The following is a 13363-nucleotide window of genomic DNA, read 5'->3' as shown; positions in this document are numbered from 1 at the left end:
CACCCGTATTCACTGTGCGTAAAACCCACCCGTATTCACTGTGCGTAACATCACACGACACGATGCCCCCGTACACTATCCGCATCCCATGCGGAGGCCGTCAGGCCGACAGCCTTGTAGGGTCTGTGTTGAAGCCACTGACCTCATTACTATAATAAGCGAGGAGTTCCCACGGTCAGCTCATTACCATAATGCCCGCGAAAGACGAGACATGTTTACCTCACACACCACCACCACGGACGCATGATAGGGTCCAAAGGTCGTGATAAGGGAAGTGCGTGATTGGACGTCAAAATGAATAATTCATTTGCCTCACATCCTGTGTTGTCTGATAGGTCTGACGAACGATATACATATTCATGAGCTGCATACTAGCATATCCTAGAGCCCCCCCAATTTCGTCCACTATTGGAATTTTTTCAATACAACACATTAAAACGGGAAGATACAGACCCGACAAGGCTGTCGGCCTGACAGCCTCCGCATGCGGTTAGTGGTGTACGAGTGCGATGACTTGTGTGAACAGTATTCGTGCGATGTGACAGTGTGTATACGGGTGGGTCATTCGGTGTGATCGCACACACCATGCACAGGGTATACGGCGGGTGGGTTTACAGCTGCATCTTTTCGGAGCGAATAATGCGACTGCCTTGAGCAAGGCTAGGTTGATTTTTGATTATAAAGCAATGTATTTGTAACCAATCACACTTTTTATTATCTATATTTGTACCAGGTGATAAAGACATTTCCCCAATGCAAACGCCTTTTAAACAACGAAGACCAGCGACCCAAACTAACAGCGGCTGGTGTGATTGCCTCATTTGAGCCAACATTTTCAGAGGCAGGCAGCAACAACCGAATGCATGAGGAAACCATGATGAGTCACTTCATCCGATACCTTCGTGAAGTAGAAGGTAATAACCAGGGGAGGAGTGTCACAACGGCGCAGGATTGTGAACAAACAAAACCGGTCGGGATCCAATACTTTCAATACTGGACCCTGGTTGTGTGCAGGGGGGCAAAGCCCCGGTAGCGGTTGAGGGTGTCACCACCTTTTGCTCGCGGCTGACATAACTTAAATCAGCATGGTGTCAGATTCCATGAGAAATGATGTTGCAAACAAGACACAGCACAACAATTAAATTTATTTACAACAATTTAAAGATAACCGACCATGAGTGCTACACATTGTATTTTACAAGCTTCAACTGTTCTTCAATTCAAACACTGGCTTGAAATATTATTTTTTTTTGTCCATTCACTCATTTACGAACATTGACCATGGTTTAGGCATGCAGGCCGCGGCTATAGTTTTTTTCCACTAGTCGAACAACACTGCCTATAAACACGGGTGTTCGTGCTAGCTTTATTAGACAAAAGATGCACAGCATGACTGGGAAACTGGACGGAAATTAGTGACAGAGAGGCGAAGCACTATCTCTACGTGGTGTTTGGTGTGGTACCAAATGAAGCCTTCGCATGCATAACAAAGAGAAATGGTCACACATTTTTAAGCAATTTAAATCCATATCAATCTTCTAAATCTACTGGAAACAGCTATGTAATATTGTGGTGGGGTGCCGGTGTGAATCCAGGAACCGAAGCCCCCACCCCCCTAGAGCTTTTTTAATGTTTAAAAGGGGTAGAACATCTCGCGTTTGGATCAGTTTCTGCATTTTCTGGTACATGTTCATTAAAAAACACGAAGGGTTAAATGTTGCGTTGCCCAAACTTGAATTCCAGAACGAATAATTAGACTGGCTTGATCAAAATCAGACATGAGAATACCAATGTTGGCCCTCACCAAAATAGGGTAAAAATGGTGATTTTGCAAGTTCTAAAAACATACTGTAATAAATGATGCAAAAATGGCACAAGGGTGATATTTAAAGCAATAATTCTTTTTCTCAAGGAAGGCCAAGGATGATTCTTTGTAGTGATATACAAGGTTTTTGAAATAATTTTGCATTTTGGTGGGGTGGAGTTGTAAAAATGAGCTAAAAACCAGTTTTTCGGACCCCAAAATCGGCCTAAAATGGCCAAAAAACAAAATGAGCCCTAACCATGGCATAACCTGTGTGCATGCATGACATGATCATGTTTAAAAACACAGTAAGCCATAAATGGTGATCGTAAGCACAGAGTTTGGTGTTAAGAGTTCTGTGAAATCAACTTGTACAAGATCAAACATCAAACCACCGACCAAAAAAATGTTAAAATTCATAACTAATTAACCATGTGACCCATATTTCCATATTTAATTGGGAAATCTTTGTAGCACCATATCTCAAGAAGTACACGGCCGTTTAACAGACTGTTTGTAGTTTAAGACTCCTGAGGGATTGAAGATTAGATTAATTTTGAAAAACCGTGACCTCAAGCTGACCTCTACTTCCGGGTCAACCGGAAGTGGGAGCATGTCTCAAGTACTGTACAACTGATTTTCAAACTTTATAAAGTTTTAGACCCCTAAGGCATTAAAAATAAACTTTGAAAAACCGTGACCTCAAGTTGACCTCTACTTCCGGGTCAACCAGAAGTGGGACCATATCTCAAGAAGTACACGGCTGTTTTAAGACTGTTGGTAGTTATAGACTCCTTGGGGATTGGAGATAAATTGCAAAAAACCGTGACCTCAACTTAACTTCTACTTCCGGGTCAACCCAAAGTGGGACAATATCAACTTTTTTCAGTTAGAGACTCCTTTGGCATTGGAGATTAGCATTAGGTTACCATTACCTCTTGTCGACCTCTACTTCCGGGTCAACCGGAAGTGACACCATAACTCAAGATACTATTCAACATATTCAAACTTGGTTCCAGTTATAGACTACTTTCAAGCTCGTTTTAGCACATAATCCAAGCAAAAGAACACGGAACAGCTTTGTGTTTATTCACAAACACCTAATGTCTAGATTGTTTTGATTTCTTTATCTTTAATGTATAGGTCTCTATGAAGTTGCAGGGGTTGCCGGAGGCAACAAAGTTCAAACTTCTGTCGGAGGTTGTTAGTGAGAGTCTGACACTGAAGGGGATGGGTTTGGAAGCGGACCGGGTAAAGAAGCTGCTGGTCGTCCAGAGTGAAATGATGGTACAGCTCTCTGTACCATCATGGGAGGAGGCCGAGCGGATTTGCCCGGTCCATGCAAAAGAGAGTGCCCTCCAACCCTTCATAGGTAATTTGTTTTTACAATTATAGTATGTTTATTTTCAAGAGAATGTGGACAGGTTAATAAAGAAAAATTAACAGAATCTGGAAAACCTGTTTAAAAAGTCTATAGAGTGAAACCGAAATTGTAAAAGCCATAATATGTAACACAATTTTTTTTGGTTTTCCTTTTGCATGAAGGGCATGTAAAATTGTTTTGCTTATTTTTAATATAATTATTAGATAAAGGGTAATTTGGTAATGGATGATAACATAAGCACTATCGATTTATCAAAAAAAAATTCTAAACTTGTGAAACTTTGTCTACTACTTTTAGTTCATTCATATTTTTGGAGCCATGTTTTGCCAAGTAAAGTTTTGTTTTGATCAATCTGGAAACATGTTTGACCTCGTATGCTTTTGTGAATCAATTTATTGGGTGACAATAATTCCAATAGGATGCAACTTTAAACAGGGAACTCCGAGGCTCTTCATGGCGTTTGTGCGTGACGCAGTGGAGTGGAGGGCAAAGCTTGAAACAACAGCAGATGCAAACGGGCAACCTCCACAATCATTAAGGAATGGGGAATGCTGCGCTGTTTTTCTTCCTGCACTTGACGAGAGTGTGTTGCAGCAAGTAGAAGGCTTTACCGGGGCGGTGGCATTGGTAGCAGATATGGAGGTACGTGATATACACTGTACATTAAACATGGTGGACCTTCAATTTGTAAAAAAAATAGCGCAAATTGTTCCCCAAAAAGTTACTTTGATTGGCTTTAATTGTCCCGTTTTTTTCTGGATCCTTCCCTCAATTCCTATCCCCTCTTTTTCTATGAATTGATGTGTATTTATTTGTACTTGTTTTTGTCTCTGAAGAAGGTCCGGTTTGGACCCATAGCTTATAAGGCCATCTACCCTGCACTACATATGTAGATAAAGTTTGTTTTTTATGATTTCGCATGGCCTCTTAAAAATCCAAATTTTACGAACTGCCTGCCCAACAACTCTCTAGAGCTTACAACAAAAAATCAACACGCGCCTATAAAGAACCATTGTTTCGTTTGAACTATAGGAGAGTACATCCGGCCTAGACATGCTAGAGGACATCGAGACTGTGGCTAAGACATAATGTACGGACAGCTCGAGGGAAGCATTTTTCTTAAGACATCTCCAGACACGATCTCCAACGTTAGGAAGTATTTAAAAGCCAAGGACTTCCAGAGGCTCACCAACCTCTACAGCTACATGTAACAAGCACAAAAGAAGAGTAAATAATATATACCTTTCATTTAGAGTTCAACACCTACTCACCCACGCACACCAGGTGTAAACAAGGTGTGTCATGTTAAATGGATGATAGGCAAAGTGGCTGCTTAAGATTACAATTTTCACATAGCAGCTCATTTAGTTGAGGTTATCAGTTTGGGCAGGGTGGTCCCGTCACAACACACTCATTAACATGTTAAAGGAACACGTTGCCTTGGATCGGACGAGTCGGTCAAAACAAAAGCGTTTGTAACCGTTTTTTATAAAATGTATATGGTTGGAAAGATGTTGTAAAAGTAGAATACAATGATCCACACAAGTTTGCCTCAAAATTGCGTGGTTTTCCTTCTACTGTGCGAACTAACATGGTCGGCCATTTATGGGAGTCAAAATTTTGACCCCCATAAATGGCCGACGTGTTAGTCGACAAGGTAAAAGGAAAACCACGCAATTTCGAGGCATGTTTGTGTGGATCATTATATTCTACTTTTACAACATCTTTCTACCCATATGCATTTTATAAAAAACGGTTACAAACGCTTTTCAAAGACCAACTCGACCGATCCAAGGCAACGTGTTCCTTTAACTTGATGTCCATGGGTTTTGAATTGCTTTACGTCAATAGCATTTACTTACCATGGTGGCATGGGGACTACAGACATTTTAAAAAGGTCATCACTAATGCACTGCATTTGGCTGAACTTGCCACTGAAATTGTTGAAACCTGTTCGTTCAAATGAACCTTTTATTTTTAAAACAAGCATAACCACGACATTGTTTCAAACGAAACCGGAAGAAGTAGCGGCCTTCCGTGTACAGGTACGGTATATAATTGTGTCCTAATTCCAATGTTACTTGACTTGATTGTCTTTTACCTCAGCAATGACACAAATGGTGAAAGCAACTTGGAGGAGAGATGGGGCTGTTGCATCAGGTGACATGTCTGATATTTTCGTTCATGATAATATACTTGGACAAGTCTTCAAAGGCATCAGTCATGGTGATTGGGTGAATGATCTGACAGCAAATGGTAAGTGCCTTACTCAAGTAGCACTATAGCAGCCAACCCCACCCTACCCCTCTGAAAAGAATGCGACTAAAACTAAATAAATTCCCAACCTCCCTGGTGAAGATATGAAGAGGTCATGCGTTTTTCAATTTGCTGAATACTAGTACAATTTTGCTATGCTGATATCGCCACCTACAAACAAAATCAGTGGCGACCACCGGCCTGGATAAGAGTGGATAATGAGCTTTGGGGACGAATTAATACATTCTACTCATACATTTTTCAAACTAGACACAAATAAACCAACCTATTAAAGTTCACACATCAACATCTTGGTAAAAAAATTTGTTTGTTTGTTTGTTTGTTTTTTTTTTTTGGGGGGGGGCAGTTATTTATAACTTCCTTGAATGAAGGGGTCAGCGTTTCATACCGTAATACAACTTTAGGGGAGAAAGTTGGCACATATAACCTTTCAGGTTGAAACAATGGGAGTTTTTTTTCCCCCTTTTTAACAGGTGAATCTGCTATTCATGCAGTGAGGGGAGAGATGAATGTGGTTTGTGTCCAACCTAACAGAGTCCTGCAGAGGCAGGTAAAAGCCAAGGTGGCTGCACTTATGCAGTTAAGGGCGCAGGATGAGAAGGACGAGGATTCTGAAGGCTCTGATACTAATTTTAGTTCAATGGAAGATGATTCTCAATAGTAGTTTCTTGAATTTATCAGAGAAAAATACAAAGTCGACTCTCTATGTAACAAGATCGCTGGAACTGGACAAAGACCCTCTTACAACAAGAAGAGTTATTATAAGAGAATAGCAAAACAAATAAACACCTTCAAAAGGAAAATAACTTTTTTAATGGAATTTAGTTTACATCGAAAAGCTATCTTTTGACAATGTTACTTCATGGTTACTTATAACCCTAAAGAATACTTTAACAGTGATTATTCCCAATGTATTTTAACAGCAAACTCTAAAATTATTTCAGGATGAACTTGGGCAAGGTTTGCCTTATTTATAACCCCTATATTGTGTTTATACACTCCACACTGAGCAGAGAACAAAATGTGACAAGCCTTGCCTGATGCATTTTGACCCATGGTCAACACAAACAAACCACTCTTCGTTACTTAGAAATAAAAAGTAACAGAGATTAAACATTTTTTCCAGTGCTGGATAACACAATCTAAATTGTTTTTCTTTGAATCCAAATTGACACAACTGTCCAAATTACGCTTTGATAACAATAATGATCGCGTAACCAATGATCACCATACAACAAATTCACCCGGTGGATGGGCCACTAAGGTGTTAATTATTTGTTCAGATTCTTCTTAGAGCCTTAAGAGTCATCTTTTCGACATGCTCAATTCTTTGATACTATTATCCCACATTCTGCCCCGAGACAGCTCTCGGAAATGAATAACAATATCCCGTGAGATCTTGATTTATTATGGGACAATAATATCCAAAATTCAGTAACCGTCAATTTTTGGACTTCTATAATCTCATTAGAACTTGTTCCAATCTTGAAAAATATTATCCCCAAATCAGCACCAGCCAACTCTCAGACTGGGATAATATTATCCCCAAATCAGCACCAGCCAACTCTCAGACTGGGATAATATTATCCCCAAATGAGCACCAGCCAACTCTCAGACTGGGATAATATTATCCCCATTCAGCACCAGCCAACTCTCAGACTGGGATAATATTATCCCCAAATCAGCACCAGCCAACTCTCAGACTGGGATAATATTATCCCCAAATCAGCACCAGCCAACTCTCAGACTGGGATAATATTATCCCCATTCAGCACCAGCCAACTCTCAGACTGGGATAATATTATCCCCAAATCAGCACCAGTCAACTCTTAGACTGGGATAATATTATCCCCATTCAGCACCAGCCAACTCTCAGACTGGGATAATATTATCCCCAAATCAGCACCAGCCAACTCTCAGACTGGGATAATATTATCCCCATTCAGCACCAGCCAACTCTTAGACTGGGATAATATTATCCCCAAATCAGCACCAGCCAACTCTCAGACTGGGATAATATTATCCCCATTCAGCACCAGCCAACTCTTAGACTGGGATAATATTATCCCCAAATCAGCACCAGCCAACTCTCAGACTGGGATAATATTATCCCCAAATCAGCACCAGCCAACTCTTAGACTGGGATAATATTATCCCCATTCAGCACCAGTCAGATCTCAGATTGGGATAATATGTTCTCATGAGAACTTTACCCAATCTTGGATAATATTATCCCCAAATCAGCACCAGCAAACTATCAGACTGGGATAATATTATCCCCAAATCAGCACCAGCCAACTCTTAGACTGGGATAATATTATCTCATGGAAACGTGTTCCATTCTGGGATAATATTATCCCACAATCAGCAACAGCAAACTAGGATACTATTATCTCATGAGAACTTGTTCCAATCTTGGGTATTCATCAGCCACCATTCAGCATTATCCAACTCTCAGACATATATGATTTTATCTTGTGAGAAACTATTCTTTTCACGGATCGGGATAATGTCCCACATTCAGCCCTCCGTGAACTCCTGAACTTGGATAATATTTTTACGCAGAAAATAGTTCCACACACTTTTAAACACTTTTCCACATTCAGCTTTCGAAAACTCTCTGATACTTATTATTTTTATCTAATGAGAGCTTGTTTATTATGGGATAATGTTATCCCTAATTCAGCCTTAGCCAACTCTCGGACTTGGGTAATATTATCCCGTGACGACTGGCCACAAGCAGAGATAATTATCCCCATTTGACTCGGCCAACTCTCGGACATGTAAAATTCACTCTGGAAAACTGGTTACAGTCGAGAGTTAATATTAACCGGCATAATGGATTCTTTACAAGTGTATTGACATAATTTCAATTTAAATTACCAACATTAAAGTAAACGATTTTTTATGAAAGTTTTACCCACTTCGTCAATGCCTTTTATATATAACGTTATGTTTTTCGTGACATATTTCAGTGCAAATGGATTGAATTTGATAGGCTGACAAAACAATCAATTTTATCGAAAAATTGGAGTTCACACGAGTTCACTTTGGTAGTATTTGCTGTTAAAGGTTTTTTTTTGCAGAGCATGACTCCATGAGAGAACCATTTGTTTATTTTAAAAGGATTTTTTTTTTCACGAGAAAAAAACTAATTACAAAACCTCACTTTGACTTTGAGCAGCACCACCAACTGCACAATTATTTGAAAGTAAGTATTTGGTATGGTATGTATGGTATTTGTGTACATATTTATGAACTGTAGGGTCTCTTAATATTTACTTCAAATACATGTATTGACATGTGCAATCATATTTCCTTCTTCATACAGTCCCTTATACTTTTTCTTCTTTAGGCCAAGAGACAAAGGCACAGTGCAGGAAGGGACAATTCTTGCAAGGGAACTGCGATAGCAGTTGCAGTCAACTTCACACAATACTGAGGTATGGTACACTGCTGGCATGAGTGCTTTCATTTGTCCGTATATTTGTTCCATTTTGTTTGAACCTTTTTACCCGAGGATAAAAAGGGGGGGGGGGGTGTACAGCATAGTGAACTCCTGTAGAGACTCACATCATAAATGGTAATATCATAACATTTTCATGTTTACAGGTGCAAGAAGCTGCTGAGATCTCTCCTGGCGATGAGAACAACTACCAGACGTCATTGCAGGGCTTCAACGTGACTTAAAGAAGGAGCGAGACGATAAAGAGAAGCTCCAGAACCAGTTAATGTTTTTTAAGGGCTTACCTACCAAACTTGTATTTTTATTGAACCAATAGTTATCCTCTATTTGTATAGTTTTAGCAAAAGTTGGTGTCATACAGCGCTCTCTTACCAAGAGGGCATTCTCTCTAGAATAAAATCCCTGGAAACAAAGCAGCAAGTATATGGACGGACACTCAGTTCTCGTCAACATCCATTGATTTTATTTTTTAGTAATAATTGTATTTTGCACCTGTACCTTCTTAAAGACACCGGACACTAATGGTAAATGTCAAAGACCCGAGTCTTCTCACCAATAAGGCAACAGATAACAAACTTGTGTCTGGTGTGAAAATGTGAACTCAAATGGTCGTCGAAGTTGCGAGATAACTATGAAAGAAAAAGAAAAAACTTTTTACTATCAACCTCTCCCCATTACTCGTTACCAAGTAAGGTTTTAATTTAATAATTATTTTGAGTAATTACCAATGGTGTCCACTGCCTTTAATCTAAATGATTCTGCAAATTAACAAACCTTGATGTCCTTATCTTTAATGACACACTTATTCAGCTACATATATCTAGCCAAACTAGCATGTAATTTATAGATACTTCACTAGTCTATTAAACATCCAAATGATCCAGCAAGCAATTTCTTTGCATGTATTATTGGCATTCTCATTCAGCCACACCTGGCCAAACTAGTATACCACTACATTGCAGAAGGGAACACAGTGGTGTCCACACATTTGTGATAGTATGTGTACAATGTACATGTACATATCCCACCACAACACGAGCATGTCTGAGTTGATGGCTGTGGCTATGATGTGGCTTAGGGTGTTGCTATGGACAACCTATACTTCAAACCCTTGTTTACAAACGTACATGATGATTAAGCCACAGCCACTGATTCAGACCATGGCGTGCGATTTCAGGATGTTGTTGTGTATAAACTACACATCCTTTTGACTAGAGTGGCTGAAATAAGCATGGGAGTCTCAATCAGCTACATCTAGCTGAATTAGAACTACCACTACAGTACAGCATAGATGGTGCATAGGGACTTCACTGTGAGATGCGCTATACATGTACAAAGAGTGAATCATTATTATCATTATTTGAATCTTTAGTGGAATTTGGTGTCCACTAAATACTTCTGGTAGAGCTCTCTCTTGGTAGGAGAAAAAGAGGAAGACCTTGCAAGAGGTACAAGGACAGCGTGAAAGACAACATCACACATGCTGGTATCCCTCCCAATGAGTTGGAACAATGTGCTCAAGATCACACAAATTGGTGCACCCTCAACCGCCAGGCCCTTGTCAGCTTCGAGGAGCAGAGAAGAGCTGGCCTGATCACCGCCCGAGAGAGGAGAAAGGCTGCAGCTGTGTCAGCTGTACCTGGACAATTTCCATGCCCCAACTGTGGGCGGCTGTGCCGCTCTCAAATTGGACTATATAGTCACATGCGAACACACTGAATGCACAAAGACGTCATCGTCGAATACGATGGACAACCTACTACATGTACTACTACTAGATACTTTTGGCAAACTCAAGAGGCTACATCTAGCCACGATAGCTTACCAGGGACGTGCCCCTTTAGCATAGTTGAACACTCTTGTTCATTCCTGATATGTTGGATTGCTTGCTGGATTGGTTACATGTACATATAACTCTATTTGCATGCAGCCAAGGTTTGTATTAATGACATACATGTATGATCGTTGAGGAAAATTAGTCTACTGATCTGTCTACTTGTAGCAAAACACTAAAACCATTCCTAAACCATTTTGACGAACCTAGAATGGCATTCTCAGTTGGGTCAGTTGGGTAGGACCCAAATTAGAATTCCCACTATATTCTCTATGACAGGTGCCTACAGTAAGTGGGATTTGGTGTCTATCACATAGTAATGGTACACTCAGTTGGCTACATCTAGCCTACATAGCACACCACTCACATACATGAGGCAATGTATTTGGGCCATGGACAAAATAGGAACATTTTATTGATTACATTTTCTGACCCACATGTACAAGTACACTTGGTGTCGCCTTTAATAGACTGTTCAAGCTATTTAATCACAATTTTTTCTTCTTTTTTTCCAAAGGGCAAGACAAATCTGAAATCCAAGACTTAAAAAAACCCCATCCTACTTAGTGTAGTTAAATGATAAAAGCAAACAATTGATGAAGATGTTTGGGGATTGTACATAACCTTAACTTATATGGCTAACATACATGTAAAGACTTGAAAGATTTTCACAAGAACGATGCGAGCCAAACCAAGATTTCCACCTCTATTTAAATAATTTAGGCATGCTCAGTTGACTACATCTAGTCAACATAACATACCTTCTGCACTATAGCATACCAGAGCTGCCAATACTTGCATCTTGCAATCGAGAGATTGTTTCAACAATCAGAGAAAAGCTTGATTATTACAAGAAGAGTAGGCAAAGGTTAATATGTAGATTCTGAAAATAGTTCTTCAGAACAAGGAAAGATGAGTTATTTTTCATGAAAAACTCTGGTTACTTTATAACCTCCACACAATGGAGTAAAAGGGCAGTGTTCATATCATTTATAAGTTCAATGGCAAAGGAAAAAAAAGGCTCAGCTAAGTTATGCAAGAAGTGTCCGCAAAAAGCTGAAAGTATCTGAACAAATGAGTGTCAAATCAACTGAAAAGCAAAAGCAACAAGATTTGGTACAGAATAAGGAGGCATAGACAATACCTTGAGAAAAATCTCTCTCTTGTAGATGAGAAAACAACATTTTTTGTCCAAAGGAATAAAAAATTGGAGGAATAAATCATTCTGTTCTAAGACAAAGAAGTGACAACTTCAAAAATGGCGAGCGTTAGATGGACAGTATAAGAAAAACCACCATGGAGCTGTTATCACAGAACGTATCGATGAATATCGATAAACCAGGCGCATTGCTGTACTGTGAACACATTCCTGATGAATAGGGGTGAAGACAAGACCAGCAAGCTCTCCTGGTGCAATAGTGATGAAGAAGATCCAAGTAAAGTTCTTCAGGCTTGAAGGTGAATCTTCAGAAGTCTATTACACGACCCATTAGTTAATGAGTGTCACATGTACATATACATTTATTGTTTTATTCTGTTTTAGGGTAGAGGGGTTATTACTGCTGAGGTCATCAGAAAGTGCCAAAATAGAGACTACAAGAAAATGACTAGGGATCTGATGAACTCCCTCGTCACCAAAGAGGAAATGAACACATCAAGCGTTCTTGGGATGATTGGAACAGGGACACTCCCTTAACTCATTCACATACTTTCATGACTTTCTTACAAATGTTCATGCCTGCACAGTGGAAAACAAACAGACTACTTAGAGACTACTATTCATTCTTCTTTGAGAAGCATACCCTTAAGATTAGCTGTGTTTTTTTTAGATTAGAATTGGACGCCAAACAGTGTAAGTTGAATTTCATTTTCTTTTGATAAATTCACATGGAAACTCTAAGTCTAAGTATATTATTTGCAATTGTTGTGGAAAAGCTTCATTTACATTTATAATATTTATTTTCTCATCATGTTTTTTTCTTCTATTTATGCAGGTTTCAAATTCCCTGATTCAATTTGATGTGACTAAACACTGAAACAGTTACAGGTACATTAACGGTGATGGAAACAGTTAAAAGCGCAGTTGTGGCACAGGCTATTTCTTACAGTCATTACTAAGTACAATTGACAGATATTTCAACAGATGAAAGTCAACATTTGAAAATATTATTTTGTTCAAGATGTTACACAGTGAGGCATTGTTCTTCATCATAAAACACACTAAGTTCTGTATTCTGGTTAGCTGAAACACCCTCACTCTGGGTTAACTACAATAGGTGAGTGCATAAGATTTGCACCACCGTGAACTAGACAAGACATTACACATCTTGTGGTAAATATTCAATCTTTGGCTGGTTACAATGAGTACATTAAGTTTGGACATCTGCTAAACCCTTCAGAAGCAGTTCATTCCAAAATTATTGTCCAACAAATAATAAGTGGAGAAAAGTCTTTATGCTTAATGCCAGTCAATAAAAAAGTGCCCCAAACCATAAGCGAGTGGGTTTTATTTAGCTTTTGCACTTTTTTTATCTGCTGCACACACACAAAACGGAAGTTAGGTCCCTACTGGCGGCAGACGTCAAAGTAGACAAGGCC

General features: G+C 39.4%; 3 protein-coding genes across 4 annotated transcripts in view; 2 read left to right on the top strand and 1 right to left on the bottom strand.

Annotated features, from left to right (window-relative positions):
- The window catches only part of LOC139936329 (uncharacterized), a 101144-nt gene that overhangs the window by 69876 nt on the left and 17905 nt on the right, over window positions 1-13363 (bottom strand). The window lies entirely within an intron of this gene.
- LOC139935825 (uncharacterized) lies at window positions 2739-4277 on the top strand. The gene is made up of 3 exons (XM_071930422.1): window positions 2739-3176; window positions 3607-3830; window positions 4221-4277. The coding sequence occupies exons 1-3, from the start codon at window positions 2954-2956 to the stop codon at window positions 4275-4277; spliced, it is 504 nt and encodes a 167-aa protein (XP_071786523.1). The 5' UTR covers window positions 2739-2953.
- Window positions 4277-11568, top strand: LOC139936256 (uncharacterized). Of its 2 annotated transcripts, XM_071931045.1 has the most exons (5): window positions 4277-4415; window positions 5295-5444; window positions 5939-6015; window positions 8821-8908; window positions 9078-11568. In XM_071931045.1, exons 2-4 carry the CDS (start codon window positions 5297-5299, stop codon window positions 8905-8907), a joined length of 312 nt encoding a protein of 103 aa, XP_071787146.1. In that variant the 5' UTR covers window positions 4277-4415; window positions 5295-5296; the 3' UTR covers window position 8908; window positions 9078-11568. The 2 variants fall into 2 exon arrangements, with proteins under 2 accessions (XP_071787146.1, XP_071787145.1); XM_071931044.1 differs by lacking the exons at window positions 8821-8908; window positions 9078-11568 and having other exon boundaries at window positions 5939-6552.

This window comes from Asterias amurensis, chromosome 4 (genome assembly GCF_032118995.1).
Source record: "Asterias amurensis chromosome 4, ASM3211899v1".
Lineage (NCBI taxonomy): Eukaryota > Metazoa > Echinodermata > Asteroidea > Forcipulatida > Asteriidae > Asterias > Asterias amurensis.
The sequence above is the reverse complement of the archived record's forward strand: the minus strand, read 5'-3'. Positions and strand labels throughout refer to the sequence as shown.